Genomic DNA, 21,964 nt, shown 5'->3' with positions numbered 1-21,964 from the left:
GAATTGTTTGCCAAGCAAATGGATTTGCTCTTAGAACCGTGGAGGGAAGTCTGGCCCAGTGCCCCTCGTGTGGCATCCTAAGTGTGAGCAGGTGCCGCTGAGCACGGCTGCCCGAGACAGGCGAGGAGGGAACAGGCGGAGGGAGGACAGGACCTGGGGTTCGGGGGGAGGCCCAAATCAGTCCCTCCCTGCTAAGCAAGCCACGGGAATTACAGCGACTGGAGGAAAAAGTCGTAAAGGTGTTTGCCCTCGTGACCGGCTCTACAAACTGTTTGCAAATGGACATGTACCTTTTATAAAATCAAGAAGCACCTAAAACACTGCAAGTTGAGTTTTGTAAATTATTTAGTAGGTCGTTATATAAACGGAAGAAGAGAGACGCGTGAAGGAAACCCCATAGTGAGGACCCTTTTGCAAAGCTGGGCTGTTGTCCTTCCATTTAATCAGCCTTGTTCTCTATCAGGTGACCTCAAATTGCAGACACCTGTGGCTGCAGCCCACGGTCTCCGTGGTGATGACCTGTGTCGGAATTTTAAGGGAGAAGGAGGTCTTAACTTTTTCTAAAGCTGGAATAATCCCTTCAGCAAGTCACAGGTGTGGCCTTGGGGCCTGTCACTTGGGAGGGACAGAGAATTTCAGAACGGACCGCGCCAAGCTCTATGCCTGGGCTTCTCGGTGTGGTCCGAGGACTGTGGGCACCCTGAGACGGTCCCGGGGCTTGCAGGGCTCCCTTCCCAGGTTGTCTTCACAGGGTCTCGACAGCCGGAAGGCAGAGGCCGGCGAGAGAGTCCCGCTGTCTCCTGTGGAGCCAGGCAGAGACCTGCCAAATGCAAACCTATGCCACTAGGGCTCTTTTTTTCGGTTTTGGAAAACATAGATAATTTCCATTAACAATGTTATGTATGTTAACGGTGTTGTTATTTTTAATGACTTTATTCTTAAATAGTAAATTATTTTTATTAATAATAAAAGTGTTTATTTTATTTGTTAAGATGAATTATTAAATGACGATTATAAAAATTTCCCAGTTTTGATTTTGAATATGGGTCTTGAGACCAAAATGTTCGTGCGCCGATGCTCTGGGTGACTCTGCGGTCTTTTAGTGCTGGCCGAGAAGGAGCTATTTATGGCTCCTCCTTAATAATCCTAAAGCATGATCCTAAAATACGATTTTGTTTTTCAGAGCCAAGCTGGGGATGCCTCAGTTCCTTAGTGTGGAGGCGCAGGGTCTGCTACGAGCCCTCTTCAAGCGGAACCCCTGCAACCGGCTGGGTAAGCATCTCATAATGCTCCTTCCCCCATGGGGACTCGGAAGCAGAGGCCACCTCCTGCTCCAGGCAGCTCTCACCAAGCTGCACGTTTACTGGGGTCTGAAAACAGCCTTACATGGAGGTCAGAATATTAGTACTGTCACACACAGTCCGAGCTCCGAGGACATGAGATCTCGTCATGATTTCCGAAACGCAGAGTCCTGTCTGTTAGTGCTGCTTGAGCAAGCACTTGTTCATTTCCTTTGTGGGTGTGTGACGATGTATGGAGGATTCTTTGAGTTGGTTTGGAAGGTCTTAGGGACTGGCTCTGAAACATCCAAGATCTGACCTGTGATTACTGTTCTTTTAACTCTAACCTCATAGACAGAAGACAAATGATTAAGGAAGGGAAGGCGAATGTTAACTCAGGAAATATTTCATTTGGGAAAGAAACTGCGAGTCTCCTGTCTGCGCACCTCAACCCTGGAGGAAGATCAGACCCTTTTCGTGGCCTTCCTGCGCCGGCTTTCATTTCGGGGAACTTTGCGTTAATTTGTGCTCCTTCAGTTATTAAAAATGAAGCTAATATCAAAAGTACCGTCCTACTCCACGCTCTGAAGCGTCGTCTCTGCTTTGTTGTTGCGACAGGTGCTGGCATTGACGGAGTGGAGGAGATTAAGCGTCACCCTTTCTTTGTCACCGTAGACTGGAATGTAAGTCAAACGCCCTATCCCCAGCTGCTCACGGATGACGGGGAAGTGGGGGAGGGGGGACAGGGCAGCTGCGTGGCAACAGTGGTCCTCGGAGTCCGGACTGCGCAGGTTACAGGTGGATGTGGCTCGTCACCGGCAGGCAGGGGCTCTGGGACCCCTCCGGTGGGCTGGTGACCTGAGAGGCACAGGCTAATGGTCCCCTCCTGCCCCAGGCCTGGTGTCCCATCAGCTTTGCTGCTCTGCTCCTTAGAGAGGCAGCTAGAGTGGCCCCCGCAGCCCTGCCCAGCCTCACCGCAGACGGAGCCTTCCTGGTTGGTCCGGAGGACTCGCCTTGCAGCCCGGCGAGAGCGCCCCACCCAGGGTCCCCAGGAGCCCGCCCCCCCCGGGATCCGCTAGTGCGGGGGCTGTGGGCAGGAGAGGGTGCGATGCTGCATTTCAATCTTCCATCAGGCCGACGCCCACATGGGAGAGCTCACACTGAAAAGAAATGCCACATTGCTAGACAATATACTGGGGCTTCTGTCGAGGGGACGGTGATGCCTCCTTTTCCAGTTCTCGAGCCAGGCTGGACGTGGTCTAGAAGTCCCTGCGTCTCACTTCTCACGCAGCCGTGTGTGTGTCAGAGCCTGTGTCGGCCCCGCTGCCAACTCGGGGAGGACGAACGCAGTCAGCTCTGCCGTGTCTGCCCGCCGAGCGGTGCTTGCGGTGAGCCGTGAGCCGGGGCTGCCCCTGCGTCTGCAGGAAGGCGCCCCTCCCCCGCCAGCAGCTGCTCTCAGCCTTTCCTTTAGGTTAACGACGAAACAATTGCAGCTGGGATTTTCTTTTCCTGAGCTAACAAATTAACCGCAGAGGATTTTAAAGGAATATTAATATTTTAAAAAATAAAAATGCCCTTTAGAGACAGAGTTTATTATCTACTTGCCCGTCCACTCTGTCTTCTATCCTAGTGGAGTTTGGTGTCACAAGGTGGCACCTGTGGCCGACAGGTGGGCAGCTCCAGATCTGACCTCGAGACCCGGTAGCAGAGTGCAGAATCCGCTCAGCCCTGCCTCTTGCAACCAAGCCCAGCCAACATTCAGACTAGGGAAGAATGTTCTGACTATAGAACTTTTATAAGATTAGAGAGAAAATTTTCAGGATATCTATGGCCTCCCAGCCAGGTTTAAAAGAAAAATTATTGTTCAAAGAACAATAAAGGCCGGGCGCGGTGGCTCACGCCTGTAATCCTAGCACTCTGGGAGGCCGAGGCGGGTGGATCGCTCGAGGTCAGGAGTTCGAGACCAGCCTGAGCAAGAGTGAGACCCCGTCTCTACTAAAAATAGAAAGAAATTATATGGACAACTAAAATATATATATACAAAAAATTAGCCGGGCATGGTGGTGCATGCCTGTAGTCCCAGCTACTCGGGAGGCTGAGGCAGGAGGATCGCTTGAGCCCAGGAGTTTGAGGTTGCTGTGAGCTAGGCTGAAGCCACGGCACTCACTCTAGCCCGGGCAACAGAGTGAGACTCTGTCTCAAAAAAAAAAGAACAATAAAAATTAGGTTGTATCAAAAAAAAAAAAAAAAAAAGAGAGAGAGAGAAGAGAACAGGATCTCTGAGAAACAAAAACCGCTGCCGCCCTTTGAGGCCTCTTTTTACGTAGATTCCTGAAACCGCAGGCTTATCACGAGGTCAGGCTGCCGTCACCTCACAGACGGGCCCTAAAGATGGTTTTCGTCGGCTGTCTGCGGGTGGGACTGGGTCGTCTGCGGGAGGGACTGGGTCGTCTGCGGGTGGGACGGGGTCGTCTGCGGGAGGGACGGGGTCGTCTGCGGGTGGGACGGGGTCGTCTGCGGGTGGGACGGGGTCGTCTGCGGGAGGGACGGGGTCGTCTGCGGGTGGGACGGGGTCGTCTGCGGGAGGGACGGGGTCGTCTGCGGGAGGGACGGGGTCGTCTGCAGGGACGGCACCCGAGCTGCGAGGGGCTCCCAGACAAGCCTGCTTCCTTGGTGAGGGGCCTGTGTCACCTGCGGACGGTCAGCACAGCATAGCCTCCGGGACCCTGGAAGCCAACCCCCAAGAGTGTGGCATCGGCGACTCTTGGGTGACGTGACTCGAGGTCCCCCGCATTACGTCCCCTCCCCCACCCTGGCACTCAGGGTGGAATCGCACAGCTCCATTCATCTGTTACCTGTTCATTCGTTTACTCCGTCGTACGTGTTGGGCTCCACGTTCCAGGCACTTTCAGGGCCGAGGCCAGAGCAGAGCACGGGACAAAGCCCCGCTCCTGTGGGGCCTACGGTCCAGTGGGGAGAAAAGGCTGTGCAGTGTCGGGGGACGCTGCGCCGGGTGGAGACCGGGCTGGGACAGTGGAGAGGGACGGGAAAGTGGCAGGGCCGCTGCGCCTCGGGGTACGTGGTCTCCTCCAGCCGTCCTGGGAGGTCTGTCCTGTGCCCTTCCTCACGGCAGCTTCTCCCCCGCTCCTCAGCCTGGCCTCGCCCTGCCCCCACGTCATTTATTCCACGTGTTTATGACTATTTTCTGCCTCCTGCCCCTAGAATGTAAGCTCCGAGAGGTCAGGAATCTCTCTGCCGTATCTGTCCCCTGGCTCCGCAGCAGGGCCTGCCCAGAGGCGGCACTTGATGGAAACCTGGCGAGGGAATGAGGGAGAGTGATGAGTGAGTGAGGGTTAAGGGACAGGTCACGGGCGGCTCTCAGCACAGGGGTGACGGCTGTGGCGGGAGCCATGTCCCCTCTGACCCCTGTCTTTCTCTGTCCCACGGCTGGAAAGATAGATAACAGGGCTTGCTGGGGTGGGGGGAGGGTGGGAGCTGCAGCTGGCAGGAAAAGGAAGTCCCCCGTGCCCCAGGGGACAGCCAGCAGAAAAGACTTGGCTAAGGGGGGACCTTGCAGGCGCTGCAGACCGAGGTGTAGCTCAGCCCGGAGTGCAGCCGCTCGGGGGCCAGGAGGGCCTGCAAGTGGAGCAGCAGCAGCGCTGTGAGATGCCGGGAATTCTAACAGCGTGGTGGGTTTTGAAACCTGTGCAGGGTTAGGGCAATGTGCACCCCAGAATGCCCAGGCCTGGCGAGCTCTGAGCAGAAGATGCCTTTTTCCGCAGCGACAAGAACCTGCTTTAAGCAGCTTGGGTGTGCAGGGCGCCCCCTGGTCTCTGCTGGGAGAGCAGACAGGGTCCCTGGACTCCTGCGCCAGGGAGGTCGCACCGCTGTGCTATCTGAAAGCTGTCAGACTAGAATTAAGGCAGGAGAGTTTCTTTTGTTGCTTTTAGCCCTTATTTTATTTTACTTGGCTTCTGTTTGGGTTCTGAGTGAGGCCCCTGGTTCTTGGGACACAGCACACTTACTCTCATTTCTGTACTCGCTGGAGCACCCGGTGACACAGGCAGAGAGACTAGAATGGTGGGAGGACCTCTTTCCGTCCGGCACCCTGAGTTCGAGGAGTCCATGGGTGGTAGAGGAGCTGAAACATCACTTTGGGGCTGATTCATTTATTCGATAAGTAATGCTTGGTGCTTGCCCGGGTCCTGCGTGAGCAAGGCGTGCGTGACATGACAATTGGGAGGTGCAGCTGCGTCCTCTGGTGTCTGCTGTTCCATGATGCCATCGTCCAGGCACAGAAGAGGTGTGTGACAGGAGCATCCACAGAGAGAAACGCTGCCTGACACGAGGGGAGCAGAGTCAACCAGGAGAGGACACGGTGGGGGGATATTCTCGACAGAGACCTACAGGGTGTCTTCACGTCCGCAGGTGCTGAGACCCTCTCACTTTCCCCGTCTCAGTTGATCCCTGGTGAGTCACAGTTGCCTGTGCACTCTCGTGCGACTGTAGCCGCGGTAGCCGCCATGTGTCCTGTTGGCTAAGCATGAAACCCAGAACACACCCCGGCAAGCCTTCACCCCTGGCTTGAGAAAGCAGAGGCTAAAATGCAAGCTATTTGTAGGTATTTATTTAGAGGGTGATTTTACCCCATGATGTATTTGTCCCAATGTGCCCGCATGGTCTTCAGTAGCTCAGGCAACTGGAGGCCGCGGTGCAGAACTGTCGATACCAGCAGGAGTTCGCTCCGCCATGCAGACGCGCAGAAGTGACGGACGGGAAGACGTTTCCCCCACTGCGAGCTTCCTGCCGGGTGCTTCACCCAAGTGCTCGCCTCAGGCTCCAACTAGGAAAATACAAGGAAATTTATTTCACTTTCAGCTTCCTTCTGTGATCCAAAACGGCCAGCGGACCTTTTCATTTTTAAGTACACGGCAGTCATCCAACAGCTGTGCCCTGAGGTCTTCGGTGACCTGCTAGAGCAGATTCTGTCTGTCAACCACAGAAGTGTGGGGACAGGAGGAAGTGTGGGGACAGACTGGGGACGCGGGAGTGTGGGTGGCCACCCTGCGTGTCCTACTCTGCCTCTTACCCTGCCTTGAGAGCCGAGCAAGTTGGCGCCTGCTGGGACACACTCCTTCTGGAAGCTCCCGGGTTTGACCAGGGCAGGGAACAATTACAAGTCAGTTATAGACTAAACCCTCCGCAGAGGGCGCGTAGAGTCCGGCAGATATTAGCCGTGTTACTTTCCCCGTGGCTGGAGCCGGGCTGAGAACACAGAATTAGCAGGGACTCAAAATGAGCTTCATGACAGTTAATCTCCGCAGGAGCGTGGGCCTGGCTGAGGAAGGCTCCACCTGCCTGGCGTCCCTGCAGTGAGAACTCAGGGAAACAAATGTTTTTTAGGCAGAGAACGACGATCACGCAGACACACAGTCCCCGAGAGGGGACATCTGCTTACCGATGTCTTTGTTTCTGGATGCTGTCCAAGGCCTGGCCCCACGGCCAGCATGAGCATTTAATATGTGTGGTTGCAGTGACTTCTATGATCACTGCTATTGGTTAGTAATTAATTGCTAAAACCAGCAGCTTAATCTTGTGTTGCTCCTGTGCATTTAGAAACCGTCCCGAGCACGTCATCCGCTGTTACCCTGTGGGATGGGAGCGAGTCCCGGAGCAGCCCGAGGCGCAGGCGTGAGGAGAGTGCCCAGCGGGGCTCGGGGTCTGCAGCCTGGGCCCGCCTGTCCTGTGCTGCGGCAGGAGCAGAGAGAACGGCTGCAGGGGCCAGGGCGCCTGGCCTTGGGGCCACAGCGAGTGTCTGCGGCATTGCACAGAGTGGGTTTAGGGGTCTGGGGGCTGTCGGCTGTAGCCGGGGGTCGCCACACAGCGCTTGCTCCCGTTGCCAGCAGGAAGATTGTTATCTCCTCATGCCTGTGTTGAGTGCACCAGGAGAGCTCGCCTTCTCGGAGCCAACAAGGGCTCCCTGTGCAGCAAAAAGTCACTCTTTGCTTTAGCAGTTTTGTGAATCCAGATACCTTCGTCTGAATCGCTTGCCTGAGGGCGAACCATGCAGACAGGGCCACAGACGCGCCAGACCCGTCACCACGCTTTGAAAATCATTTAAATTCCTTCCACGGCCTCTTCTGTCTTGTCTTCCCTCTGCATCTGCGTATTTCTGCGTTTCTATTTCAGGGATAATCCATAAATATGCCCTCTGCCTCACTGGGGCGTGTTAACCTGAGACGCGGAAGCCAGGCTGTCTGCAGAGCAGATGTGACAGCCCCTGACCCCAGGCTCGGGCCAGTGTCCTCTCCCGCTGCCCAGCTCCCGCCTCTGCCCTTCCTCCCTTCCCGAAGGTCGGTTAGGTGTGGGTAGCGGTTAGGTGTGGGTAGCGGTTAGGTGTGGGTAGTGGTTAGGTGTGGGTGGCATCGGGACCTACTCAGAGCTTCCTCACACCTGCCTGTTTGACATGAGACCTGGCTCAGCGTTGCCACCAGACTGTGTCGTTCTGCGTCCTGGGACAAGCGAGATGATTTAGGTTGACGCCTGTGAATTGGATCAGAGACCCCATTTTCTTTCCATCAACACGGGCATGCGTTGTCCAGAGTTGGGTTGGGGAATCCAGGTCAGAGTTGCTGACGTAAAGCTCGTCAGACTCCAACTCCTAGGTGCCATGCTCGTCTGGTTTTCAGTTTAACCCTGCGTGTGGCAGTCTGCATTACAAAACCAGAGGCAAGATGACTTTTTCCTGCAACCTCAAACCCATTCTTCGGTTTGGACACAGGGAAAGAAAAGTTGTTTATAGTAATGACACGTGAGCACTTTCCAAATGCGTGTGCTACTGCAGGAGGAAACTGATCGGCCTTTAAGATGGCAACAAGCATCACGGAAGCCATCCAAAGGGCCAGAGTGACAATCGTGACAGTGGCCTGAGGTGGCCTGCACAGAACCCCCACTGTCTGCCCGAGACCTGGATGGAACTGCGGCAACCTCGGGGGTGGGTCACGGTGGTCCGGTGGCCCCCAGTGGGTCATGCTCAGAGACGTGCTCAGCACGCGGACCAGTGTTACGGGGAATCGGGGTCGCGTGGAAGTGCCCTGCTGCGCAGAAGGACGCCCCTGCCCTGGGGCAGCTCTGGGCTCGCTCCAGCACGCAGCACGTCTGGTCACGTCCGGGCCCCGCAGGGAAATGCCAGGCTCACAGCGGACATTGCAAAGAGCAAGGGGAAGCAGAGGTGTGCTTGCACGTGCAGCCTCACAGGGCCCGGGTGGTTCACGAGATCCAAACCTGCCGCGTGACCCCCGGGCCTCGTGACCCACTCAGAGGGCGCTAGGGGTGACTTCCAGCCCCAGGAGAGGCACAGAGCCGGCAGAGGAAGGAATTGGGCCCAGACGGGCCACGTGGCACCGCATTCTGGGATGCAGGGACCAGCACTGGGCTCCCTAATTTACCACCGAATGCTACACGGGAGAAGAAGGGGCTGCTCTCAACCCAGGGGGGGCTCGTTCATGGGAGCCCCAGTGCTGGGTCATAGACCTGGGTCTGCTGGACACGTCTGGTTCAGATTGTTTCTCTTGGTGAGTAAACACTGAGCGGTGGGGAGGCGGCAGCCTGCAGGTGTGAACCCCTGCTGGGAGGGTCGGAGCCAGGTGGGTTGAGATCCAGCCTGTGCTTTCTTGAGCTGTTTGAATTCTCAAACCATCGACGATTGCTCGTCTGTGACTTGAGGATGTAGCACCGGCCCCATTGGTGAAGGGTGTGGCAGGTGGAGAACCAGGCAGGGCCGCCAGCCTCGCCCGTGGCTCCTGTGGGGCCAAGAAGGGGCTCCAAGGAGAGTGGCCGTCACCTCCACATGCAGCTGCTGCTTGGTGAAGCCGGTCGTGCCTGGTACTGTTGACGGTTGAGTGGAAACGAGGCAGGAAGGGAGTGGGGAGGGGACGGGAAGGGAAGTGGGCAACGCCAGGGCTTCCCAGTGTCGGCAGCGGGGACATTTGGGGACACTCTGCTGCAGGGCTGTCCTGCCTGCACCCCCCAGGTGCCCACAGCACTCGGCCCGGTGGACAACCCGCAGGGCCTCCGGGTGTTGCCGAATGTCCCAGGGGCACCATCCCTCCGTGGAGGAGCACCTGGCTGAAGATGTTTTATCAGCCGCTGTGACGGGGCAGGGGTGGGTGGGATGCCCACCCCTCGTGCTCCCTGGGGACCCTGGCCGTGGAGAAAGAGGCGGCCAGGGCTGGGGCGCAGCAGAGGACCCGCACCTGCACGTGGGAGCCCCGCTTTCCAGAGGCAAACGTCTCGTGTTTTGTTTCATTTTTAATGGAAATCTTGTGTACGTAAATTCCTCCTCGTGATAAAGTAGGAGCCCAGCTCTGTGGCAGATCCCTCTCTCTGTCTCCCTCCAGCAGGACACGTTCACTCAATGACCCACTGGGGAGAGGGTGGGTGCGGGTGGGGTTTTAGCGGGCAGAGCTCCCTGGCTGGTGAGATGTCCCCTGGCAAGTGCATCGGGGAGCTTATTCCCGCCCGCGAGTGCGTCACCACAGAAAGCAGCGTCTTGCTATTTCTGGAGAGGGCTTGAAGAGTAACTGAATTCCTAATGCAAGCTGTTCACCCAGGGCAGGACATGACCAAATAATTAGGGGCTGAATTAAACCACGGTTTCTCCTCTGTTGCCTCCCAGTTGTACCCCAGGGTGCCACCCTCCTCCCTCCCTGCCCTCCCACAGCTGCCCCCCGACCCATGCCCAGCCCCAATTATGGGGAGGGTCGATGACCCCCCTCCTCCCTGTCTGCCCCACTCACCTTGGCCTTGGACAAGTTACTCTTCCTCTCCTGGCCTCAGCTTCCTCATCTGATGAAGTGATGAAGCCTGCATCCAGCATCCCTGAGAGATTAGAGCAGATTCCCAGCCCTCCCCGCCGTCAGGGTCCCCCGCTCAAGGGCTGAGCTCCAGACCTGTTAAGCAGAAGCACCCAAGAAAGCTCCTGGGAATCAGTGTTTTCGGGAGATACCTGGGGGACCCCGGCCAGGCAGGATTAGGACACCTTCGTGCTTGGTGGTTTCCTAGCCGCTCCTCCCAGCTGCCTGGGACCCACTGGCCCCAGGGTCCCACGTCTGCTGTTTCCAGGCGATCTGACCACAGAGCGTCCTCTCCTGAATCCACCCCATGGCCCCCCGCACCCCCTGCTCCAGGCCCCCCAGCCCTCATAGGCTTCCCTCCTGGCACACTCCTCCGAGACCACGCCAGGTTCCAGACACCTTTGCCTGGTGTCCTTAAATTGAATCAGCCCAACAGAATGGGCAGCTTCTCCGGCAACTGAAAACAGCACCACGTCAGGTTTGGAGAGCGTTGTCAGAAAGGCAGCCCCAAGCCTGGCGAGGTGCAGGTGCTCCCATGGGCCCTGAGCAGGGGGTCTGAGCGCCACGGTTGACCCGTGACATGTGACACGCCGTGGCAGGTTCCGGACAGAAGTGCCAAGGCCCCCAGGGCACAGGCCCTGGTACTCGAGGACCCTGGAGAGCTCCTGGCCCAGCCATCCCACAGTGTCCCCACAGAGCTGAAGTTCTACAGTGCTGGCTCCGCAGCCCTGGGTGGGAGGAGAGGGCCAGGTGCCCCCAAATCTTTCCCGGGCGGGAGCCAGCAGCACTGCCCTGTAGGATTCTGCTTGGAGAAAAAAGTTCTTCTACCAAAAAGAATTTTGAAAACTGTTGCCCTAAAATGAACAACACTTAGCATGTCCCCAAACCCTTATATCTCAAACTGTGCCTTTTATGTATTTTCCATGATATGTAATTATGATTGTTATATATACTGTATTATCTATGATACATATATTAACATATTACACTGTGTCTTTTATATATTCATACATACTTCGGAGTAGTCAGATCAAGGCTGACGCAGTGTGGTAAGAACGTCTTTGCCTCCCGCAGCAGGGGTCTGGTGTTCTGGTCCTTCCGGGGTTCCTCAGCGCTCCGTCCTCTGTCCTTGCAGAAGCTGTACCGGAAGGAGATCAAGCCACCGTTCAAGCCGGCGGTGGGCAGGCCTGAGGACACCTTCCACTTCGACCCCGAGTTCACAGCACGGACACCCACAGGTGTGTGTCGCAGCAGTTCTTTCCGTGGGCGGATTCAGGGATCCAAGAACCAGCCTCCCATGCTCCCAGGTGCTGTCCACGGACAGTAACTCTCCGTTCTGATTGGTTTCTTGTTGTCTCTGCTCAGTGACAGAGGCTTAAGTGGTAGAACCAACCTCTGCCCCTCCCTAGGTAACATGCCCTTTGGAAATGGTCAAGGTGTTCTAGAAACCACCCACCCCCACCCCCAACCTCCGTGCTGAGTGGCCTGTGTGGTTCGTGCCACTCTCAGCGGGATGCACCCAGGCAAGAGCAAGAAAAGCAGCTCCAGAAAATGAAAGTCCCTCCTACAATTAGAGTGTTTTTCTGGGAGAATGAAGGCCATCAGTTAAGTCTGTAGATTTGTGAGCTATAGATATTTTTCATGCAAAATATAGAAACCTGTTTGAAAATTTGTATCAGCTACTAGATCTCAGCATAGCAAATGGGCACATAAACTTAGTTTCATGGCATGTCTAGAGTTACTTTTTGATGTCTATCAGATTCAATCAGAATTGATCAGCTCCGTTTAAAAGTTACCATTTGGGGATATTAATGAATTCATGTTTACTTTTCTAGATATGATAATTGTCCTGGTCCGATAGGGCTGCCGTAACAAGATACCACAGACTGGGCAGCTTAAACAACAGCCACCCCTTTCCCCACAGCGCTGGAGGCTGGAAGTCCAACATCAGGGCACCAGCAGGGCTGGCTCCTGGTGAGGGCTCCCTCCTGGGCTTGCAGACGGCCACCTTCTCACTGTGTCCTCACGTGGCCTTTCCTGTGTGCAAAGAGAGCGAGCTCTGGGGTCTCTCCCCCTTCTTGTAAGGAAGGACACCAGTCACCCTTGTGACCTCATTTAACCTGAATTACTCCGTCTAAAGGCCTGTCTCTAAATGCAGTCACGTTGGGGGTCAGGGCTTTGACGTACGACTTTGCGGGGCCATAATTCAGCCCACTACAAAGCATGCTGGTTATTTACAAAGCAATTAACAGGCTCCTTCTGTAGACATAGGTGGACCAAGTTCAGCCAGCAGGTGGTTGTCGGGGCCGCATCATGGGTCTGTGGGGGTCACCGTGCTTTCTCACTGCTTTTGAATCTGAAATTTTCTGATTTTTTAAAAAGATGATAATGAAACAAATAGGTATCAAGGTATAGGTATAATGAAACTACAAGGTTTCAAGTAGATGAAGTTGGAAGAGAACTTTGTTCCCTCTGGGCTCAGGCTGTTGGTGAAACCGGATTCCCATGCAAATGTGAGCACGAGGCTGACGTGGCTGTGTGTAAAGAGGGGAAGGTCCTGGGCTGTTTGTGGGACTTTCAACGGGCCTGGGGCAGCTCCTGGCCTGGGCAGCGTCCGTCCTAAGAACAGGAGGAAGCTGATTCCAGGCACTACTGACTAGGGAATCGTGGCACAGATTGCTCACTGATTTCTTCAGGGTCCCCCTACAGTCCCCAGATAAAACCAAAACTGTCATCAGTGACAAAGTGTGAGTGACTACTGCCCTGAAGTTGGGGGTCATCAGTGAGGCTGCCCAGAAGGAGGAAATGGTGGGACTGTCACCCGGTTCTCAACTTCCCTAGAAGGGATTGCATGTTGGGGTCCGTCTTTCCCGCTGATAAAATTAGCCCAATTCGCAGAACAGGATTACTTTTCAGTTTCTTTCTTGGAAAGATGGGACAGGATTTGACCTGGCTCTGCCCACAGGTCACCTGAGCAAGGTCCTTTGCCTCTCCGGCTGTGGGTGACCTGGGCGTAACAGGAACTCAGAGAGAACGTTGTCTATACAGACTTCGGAGTCCTTCCTCGTGAGGTGCCACCTCGTGGGCCTGTGTGTTTGAAATGTTGAGAGAATGACCATATTTATTTTTTGCTGCCTGGTGAAAAGATGCTAATACGGTCAACTCTAAATTATTCATCATATCCATGAAGAATTTAAACTGCAACCTAGCTGGCCGGTGTGACCAGAAACTTCTCTTGAGCACCTGGAGAATTCCATTTCATTTCAATATCAGCTCAAGGAAGACATAAGCAGACACAATGCATCCCAATGCTATTCAGAATTCACTTTTTATTCCTTAGTATTTTGAATTCTCCGATCAATTTTACTTAAAGTCAATTTATCACACCACACAATTTGCCCTTGAGGTAGATATAATTGAAGCGCTAGAGACACACGAAACTCGTCCTGATTTTTATAGAAGGCAGGATTTCCAGGCACACGAGCAAGCACAGGCTGGGTCACAAGGTGGCAGAGACAGTGTGACCCTGACACGCCAGGTGGCCCACAGCCCCACGCTGGACTCTGCGTGCTCAGGGAGGATTCTCTGTAGTGGACCTTCAGTCTGTTTCAAGCTTCAGCCGGTGCTCGAGCTAGTTCCCGTTCCCTGACCACACTCGGGCTGCCCTTGGCGCTGACTGGGAAGAGATTACAGTAGTTTTAGTTTCCTTCTATCCAACTCATATCTTTGCCCTTAAGTACTGTGCTGACTCAGCATCATGCAGGATTATACAGCACTTCACGTTCTGTGTACGCCCCTGTCATTTCCTCACGGTCCGGCCACGCCGACCCAGCGTGAGCCCTTTCAGCTTTGAAAAAGATCATCTGAACTTGGGCAGACCCTTTACCCGCAGCCAGCTCTCCCTGGCCTGTGCAGGAGAGTCGAAATTCCCCTGGCATAAAAGGTGAGGTGTGGACTGCACACCTCTTTGTTAGTTAGAAGACATTGTTTATTTGATCTACATGTTTATGGAAAACAAACAAACTCTGTAAGATAATTTAAAGAGGTTTATTCTGAGGCGAATAGGAGTGCCAGGCTGCACGATCTCACGCGTTCCTGGGGAAGTCGGGCTACAGTTTGGTTTTATATAGTTTAGAGAGACAGGAATTGCATGTAAAATCATAAAGCAATACATGGAAGTGTCAACAGAAAAAAAAATCCAAACTCTGTAAAATAATTTAAAGAGATTTATTCTGAGCCAAATTTTAGGACCATGACCCGGAGCCACACCCAAGAGACCTTGAGCAGGTGGACTCGCTGTGGCTGGGTCACAGCTTGGTTTTATACATTTCAGGGACACAGAGGTTACAGATAAAGTCATAAATCAATACATGGGAGGCACACATTGGTTTGACCCAAAAAGGTGGGCCATCTCGAAGTGGGGGCTTACAGGTTATAGGTGGGTTTAAAGATTCTTTGGCTTGCAATTGGCTAAAGACATGAAGCTTTGTCTAAATACTTGGAATGCTTTAACATGGTTGCTGTTTATCAGAGACAAGCCACCGGACATATACTTGTTGTATAAATTGAGGGCCTGCAGGTTTGTCTTGCATACCCTTAGGCCTGTTAATGGGTTACAAAGGATGTCCCCAAGAAGAAAGGGGGCATGATAAGATATGTCTGACCTCCTTCCTCCTGGCAGGCAATTTAGTTTTAGGGTATTCCTTTTGGCCACAAGGGGGTCCATTTAGTCAACTGGTGGCGGGGTGAACCTTAAAATTTTATTTTAGTTCACAGAAGGTAAACATTGGTTTGGCCCAAAAAGGTGGGACATCTCCAAGCCGGGGCAGAGGTGGATTCGGAGATTCTTTAATTTGTATAATAATTGGTTAAAGGAATAAAGCCCTGTCTAAAGGCTTGGAGTCAGTAGAGAGCAATGTTTTAAGTTAGGGAAGTCTAATCAGAGACAAGCCACAAGGGACGCAGAGTGGTCGTTAAGCAAATAGGTGGCTTGCAGGCCTGTCGTCACCTTTGCCTTGCAGGGCCTCGGTCTTGTTGATTATTTGGTGTATTATTCCCACAAAGAGGCTTTTTCTTTTTTGTCAGTCTTATGATCTCTGTTAACACTAACGCTGGCGAATTGTCGTGTCCAAACTCCAAAAGGGAGGGGGGTATATATGAAGCACGTCCAACCTCGAGTTCCATTATGGCCGGAAACTCAGGTTTAAGGTTTTTCTGGGGTCCCCTTGGCAGAGAGGGGGTTCATTCAGTAGGTGGGTGGCTTAGGGTTTTATTTTTTTACAACAGATTTTCTTTCCCTAATGAAAGTGTATCAGTTCACGTTAATATGGCTCTCCCCCCTCCCCCCGCCCCCCCGCGGCACACACACACACACACACACACACACACGCACACATACACACACGCACTCCTGCACCTGCCGCACATCACCCCGTGGTCCATGCCCAGCCCGTGACATTTGCACAGCTCACGCAGATCCCCTAGGACAAGCTCACGTTCTTGATCCACAACCCTGAGGGAGGACGTGAAAGCGCCTCTGGGGTTTGACTTAAACCGTGATGGATCCACTTGTGCTTCTCTTTCTGGTGGAGACTTTTAGAGCAGCACGTGGTAGCTTGGGGATTTTTAAGCGAAGCCCAACCTCAAAGCCAGAAGCCCATTCAGGGCAAGGAAAGATGAGGCGGGCAAAGCCCAGCGGACAGCACCCGTCCGTGCTGGGCGGCTCGGCGCCTCTGGGCAACGGTGGTTCCTGGGAGCAGGTGCGCGGTCCCTGCTGCCTCGCGGTGCGTGATTCCAGATTCTAAGACGATGCAGCACAGCTTCCATTTTTAATTAAGCTTCCCTAGTCTAGCATGTCGGGAGTTTATTTCCAAACACAGTCAACTTGGTCACATTGATCTGGGGTGACTGTGAAGGCCCCTCTGTGAAGGCTGACACCGGGCCCGGCTCCCTCTGTCCATTAGCACTACCCAGAATAAAGTAGTCTCGTCTGGCTCAGCATGTCTACAGGTCTGTTTCGCCCTCTTCTCTGACACATGCACACACATGCACATGCCACACACATAGCTGCACACACACACCCATACGCACACGCTATCATTGCAGCCCGAGGTTGCGCAGCTCTCGCGAGGTCTGACCCTGCCACTGTCCCGCAGACTCTCCCGGCGTGCCCCCGAGTGCCAACGCTCACCACCTGTTCAGAGGATTTAGTTTTGTGGCCTCCAGCCTGGTCCAGGAGCCCTCGCAGCAAGACCTGCACAAAGTCCCCGTCCACCCGATCGTGCAGGTAACTCCGCTTGCCTCCCCGGGTCGAGGGTACGGAGCGCGGCTGACGCTTGGCCCTGGTGTCCGCCATGGCCCCCGTCGCGGTGCTGGGCACCAGTGTGGGCGGATGCCAGTCTTCTTCCCACCACTGCCCATTGCTCCCGAGCGTCTGCCGTGGGGAGCCCCGCATAGTCCCCAGGGCAGGCTGAGCTCACTCAGTACCTACTTCACATTTATCTTAAAGAGGGAAAAACGTCCAGAAGATGTCACCACAGTGTGTCTGTGGCTGGGGACTTGGGCTGTGTGGAGTCCAGCCAGCACCCCAAGACGGCACTGTGATCTGTGAGTGCCATTTCCCTATCATGAAACGTAGTAGTCTTTGGGAGGTCCATGGAAGATTGTATTTTTATAAGGTGTTTTCCCCCTTGTAAGTGTAACCAGAATTCAGAGAACTCTAAGAAGGAGTCATAATTAAACTCACTTACGAACAGAGTCGGGGAGAATTGGATGCCCTTGGATTTCCATGCTGCTTCTCTCCCTGTGGCCTTTTGGGAGAATACAGCAAGTGTAAAGTGGACGCTTGCTGTGACAGTGTGCACTGCATTGGTGGCTTCTTGCCCCTGTGAGGGGCGGGTGGTGGGGGCTGTGGACGCAGGTGGAGCAGGCTGAGACCTAGATTCCTGCAGCCGTATTTCCACTGGGATGTTTCTATCCGGATTCTCGCTCTAGATGCAGGCGTCAGAGCCACACGCCCAACAGCCACAAGCACTTCCCTCTTTCCACTTCCCGACGACCCTTTCTCAGATCTTTGGGAGGAACATGGCCAGCCAGGGGACACAGAATGATCTGATGTCTCACTCAAAATGAAGAGTCATAACCCAAGGACCCAGAGAAGTTGGGACTTAGATCTAGAGCCATCACTGCGTAGCTCTGTGACCTCGGGCAGAGGAATTGTTAACTCCTGGGCTCACTGTCCTCGGGTGCACAGTCCAGCCTTTGCCCCCATCCCGTGTGTGTGTGTGTGTGTGTGTGTGTGTATGTGTGTGTGTGTTTGCGCTGTGCCTTTGTGAGTGCATCTTGACAGCCTTCCCTTCTCTGCGTCCCTCCACAGCAACTGCACGGGAACAACGTCCACTTCACCGATGGCTACGAGATCAAGGAGGACATCGGCGTGGGCTCCTACTCCGTGTGCAAGCGGTGTGTGCACAAAGCCACCGATGCAGAGTACGCCGTGAAGGTGAGGTGGGCGTGGCTGGGGCAGTGCCCCGTGTGAGAACGGTGCAGGTGTGAACACGGTGCGGGTGCTCAGCCGTGTACTGGCCCCAGCAGGAACACCTGAGCCAGAGCAAACAGTCTCTTCACTTGCCAGTTTCCACGCTCTGGTATGATGGAGTTCAGTCTGCTTTGATATGAGGCCACCCACTAAAAGATTGTTTTGCAAATCATGAATATTTTCATTCACATCCAACCTGTAGGAACTGACCACCTTTAGTAGCTTTACGTGTAATATATACCAAGAATAAAAGCTTTGTGTCCCCAGTATTTTGAGAACATAGAGTTGGGGGACCAGCATAGCATTTGACAAGGGAAAGAAGGCAAGAAAAGAGAGAGAGGGAGGCAGGGAGGGAAGGAGGAAAACACAGCCAGTAAAAAATAATCAAGAGAAATACATAGAAGTATAAACTGGTATTATTTGCAAAAACTTAAGCAGGGAGCGAGTAGTTTTAGTCCCAACCATCAAGAACAGTACCTGGAAACACATCTGTGATCCAACTTGATAGTCTGTGCATCGTACCTTTAGCTTTTGTAATTGCTGCTAGATTAATTGTTGGATCTGGGAAGCCAGCATGCCAATTTCTAGAGTTTTCTGGTTGGTAAAATGTAGATTAAAGGTAAAGCTTCCTGCTAATCAGAATCCAGTGTATGCACAAAGCACTCCTGTGCATCATCTCCGCAAGACAGCGAGAGGTACTCCCAACTCCACCGCGCTCCCCCAGGGCTGGGCTCTGGGCTCTCGAGGAGTGAGGTCCTCGCCGTGCCGCCATCGGGACTGGGATCGTTCTGGCTTCTCCCCAAACACGTCTGCGGCACGTGGTGCTGCACCAGCTCTTCCAAGAACATTTGGGGGGAGATGGAACCCGCCCTGCCAGGCAGGAGGTCAGAGGAGTAATTTTCATCAATTGTGATTTTCCTAAACTCTGAAAAGATTGTCCAAATCAGTGACTGCTGTGAAGTGACCCCATTCCATCCTAATTTGTTCACAGCTCCACACCATTTTGTGAAAACGGAAGTTTTTTAAAAAGGGGGAGCCTCAAAGATTCACTGGGCATGTCTCCCTGTGCTTCTTGCACCAGGAAAAGCCCAGCCTGTCTCAGCAGACACCAGCCAACAACCTCAGGTCCCTTGGTTTAGTTTGGGTCAGGAATTTATGGATTATCGACAAATTTATCTTGAATTTCTTAAGCAACCAAGAATGTTTAAGTGTGGAGGGACAGTTGGTTTGGGAGTCCCTCTGATAGCGTCTCCATGTTCATTCTGCCTAGGGCCGTGAGCACGTGACAGAGAGGTCACAGGAAGCAGGTGTGTCATGCTTTACAATTCCTGGGACACAGGGGTGGGACTGCAGTGAGGGATGGCCACTGTCATGCTAGAATGTCCACCAGTGGCATTAGAGTGCTGTCGTGCTGTGAAGTGGTTCCCTCTCCAGCATGTGGCACGGGAGCTGGGTAGACTTCCGGGATTCGGACGGCTGGGGGGTTATATTTTCTTGCTCCTCCATCTCGTCCTTGGGACGGTTTGAAGGGTGGACCCCTGCAGTTTCCAGACGCCGTCCCAGGTCCAGATGCAGCGGTGGTGGCGAGTCTGCCTGTGTTCTGCTCCAGACCAGAGAGCTCCACTCACGCTTTGAGACGTATGCCACCTTCGCTTTGTAAGCGTGCATGGACTTCTTAGAATTTCTTCTGCGTGGGTCCTCTCTCACAGAATTTCTTTAGATTGTTTATCGGGTGGCCAGCAGCAGTCCTAGAAACAAACGCAGCTTGCCAGTGAGCCCAAAGAAACAAGTCTATTGTTTGACCAGCTCGGCGACCGCGGTGCCCTTCCAGAAACAGCCCGCTACTGTGCGGCTGGTCAGCGCCTGTCTTGTGCTGTGCAAATAAATCCCCATTGACAAGGGCAGTGGTGTGCCTTCTCCTAACATCCCCATATCCAACTCTTACATAAAGACACCATCTGAATCCAGCTTTGTTAAATGGCTTATAACTCGGTCCCCCAGGATCTGCTGCGGCCAAACCCAGTGGAATTTCGCCAGCTGCTCTCTCGGGGGATGGAGCCGGGCGCTGTGGCTCCAGGGGACAGTAGAAGGAAGAGCCACATCTTCCTGTTTCTTTTTTCACAAGCCTTGAAGTTCCCTGGATGAGCATAGCTGGTGGACATGACACAGATTTCCCTCATCCTTTCCGAAACTACAGTGGGTCATAGCTCACTGTCTGGAAGATGCTTAACTTAACCCTGCCCAGGAAGGAGCAGCGCCCGCCAGACCAGGGACTTCTCAGGGAGATGCGGCTAGTGGCCCAGGTGGCCCCGAGGCCCAGAGCTATTTCAGATAACGGGCATGGTGGCAGGTTCGTTTCCCTAAGCAGGGACACCCTTGTCTGTATTTCCGTCAAAGATGGGTGAGCCGGTGCCACAGGGCTTTGTGGCAAACGGCAGGACCTTTAGGATGGGCCGGGTGCCCTGCGCTGCCCCAGTACGGTGCAGACCACGTTCCGCTTCGTCCTCAGCACTCCCACGCGGAATGTAATTGGAACACTCTTGGCTTTCTCCCAGGTCAGCTGACTTGCTGATGAGCAGCAGTGACCCCTTCTACCGACAGGGGAACTGAGAGACAGCGAAGTGCAGTGTTTTCTAGCGTAACATGAAACTAAGAATGTCGCCGTTAATCATTGTTGTGTGAGTTGAATCTCGACTCAGCAAATGTCCTGCTGAGATTCGGTCCGTAGAATTCGCTGTAGGCTCTGATGTTCCCCTCAAGCGGTTCACCAGCCCAGCCGTCCAAGTCTGCATGGGGCTCGCGGTGGAGAAGGGTCCGCTGCACTCTGCGAGGCCGTGCGGTCAGCGCCGGACAGCGAGTCCTCCTCGCCCAGCTGCAGGGATGATGGGACACGTCCCCCTGAGCAATGAGCGGAGAAGAGAGGGAGGCAGTCTTGCCTGGACAATGAGGACTGTATCCCAGATCTGGTGCTTTCTGCCAAGGACAGTCGTGCCCAGTTGGGGAGATTTTGCCACCCAGGGGACACTGGCAATGTCGGGAGCTATTTGGGTTTTCACAGCTGGGGCAGGGGTGCTACTGGCCGTGGTAAATGCAGGTCAGAGATGCCAGGTAACGTCCTACAAGGCACAGGACCGGCCCCAAGACCAGGTTCAGAAGCCCGGCCCGGAGCATCCTTCTGGGCAGGGTGGGTCCCGGGAGATAAGGTCCAGGAGGCTGATACTGTGGAGATGGGGTGGGGTTTCTGGTGCCTCTTTTAGCAGCAGGGTGATAGTCTGACCAAGAGCTCGGTGGTTCCACTCGGGGCAGGGCAGCCCCTTGCTGCAGCCCGGCAGCGACGCAGAGATCAGGTCCCGGAGCAGGGCAGGCGGCTGTCTGCTTCTGTGCGGGTCAGGGGCCAGGCCTGGGGGCCGCTATGGGGCACAGTAGTTCTCACAGTCTTGGAATATCATTATGGTTTTGCTGTAAGTTATTTCTACATCTTGTAGGTTCCTAACTTTGCCACTATGATTACCCTGTCGTCATATAAACTACATTTAAGGTTAGTCTCAAACCAAGTTACCCAAGACATTCCAGGTCAACGAGATCACCAGTTATGTGTTTATTTTCAGCTGCATTTTTAAACTGAGCCCCTGCTGCACGTGGGCACTGTGCTAGAGGTTTTCGGAAGTGATAACTGGAATTGGCCCTAAAATCAGTGAGACCAATTCTAAACCCTTTATTTAGCACAGTGCCCGCGTGGAGCAGCCGCGCAGTTCGCGTGGGTTGAATGACCGTCTGAACCCCCAGGCCCGGCCCCTCCCTCTGGACTTCGGCCAACAGCGCTGGGAGTCCAGGGTCCTCCCCCAGGACAGTGTGGCCTCAGCAGGAGGACAGGAGGGCAGGGTACGCACCCTCTTCCTCCTCACAGACACCGTTTCGGGCTGGGTGGGCTGTAGGGCTCTGCCCAGTGCCCCCAGCCAGGGTTCTCACGGTTGGATGAGAAAACCTATTATGTCCTCTCAGAGCCTCCTCTTCCTTTTATCAGACGTGTTGTTGCTGAGCAGGTGTGCCCTACTTTCTAATAACGGGGAGCCGTTTCACTGGCACAAAGCAGCTAAGTGCGCTAATGGAAGACTCGTCCGCCTTTGTTTGCGTAACCGGCCCCAGGAGGCAATTGTTAGACGAAATTGTACAGGACTTTGAAACAACGTGACATGTGACTGCACAGATGCCCGAGCACAAGGGCACCCTGCATGTACAATGAGACTAAGATGGAATTACCAAGTGTGGAAGGTAAATGTGATTGAGTGGGA

At 54.0% G+C, this 21,964-nt stretch overlaps 1 protein-coding gene across 4 annotated transcripts in view; it reads left to right on the top strand.

Annotated features, from left to right (window-relative positions):
• The window catches only part of RPS6KA2 (ribosomal protein S6 kinase A2), a 291,657-nt gene that overhangs the window by 248,494 nt on the left and 21,199 nt on the right, over positions 1 to 21,964 (top strand). For all 4 annotated transcript variants that reach the window (XM_069487777.1, XM_069487778.1, XM_069487780.1 and 1 more), the window contains 5 exons: positions 1,184 to 1,272; positions 1,899 to 1,963; positions 11,271 to 11,373; positions 16,291 to 16,421; positions 17,511 to 17,636. In XM_069487777.1, coding sequence (XP_069343878.1) covers positions 1,184 to 1,272; positions 1,899 to 1,963; positions 11,271 to 11,373; positions 16,291 to 16,421; positions 17,511 to 17,636 — 514 coding nt within the window. The remainder of the gene's footprint in view (positions 1 to 1,183; positions 1,273 to 1,898; positions 1,964 to 11,270; positions 11,374 to 16,290; positions 16,422 to 17,510; positions 17,637 to 21,964) is intronic.

The sequence above is a fragment of the Eulemur rufifrons genome, chromosome 15 (genome assembly GCF_041146395.1).
Source record: "Eulemur rufifrons isolate Redbay chromosome 15, OSU_ERuf_1, whole genome shotgun sequence".
Classification (NCBI taxonomy): domain Eukaryota; kingdom Metazoa; phylum Chordata; class Mammalia; order Primates; family Lemuridae; genus Eulemur; species Eulemur rufifrons.
The sequence above is the reverse complement of the archived record's forward strand: the minus strand, read 5'-3'. Positions and strand labels throughout refer to the sequence as shown.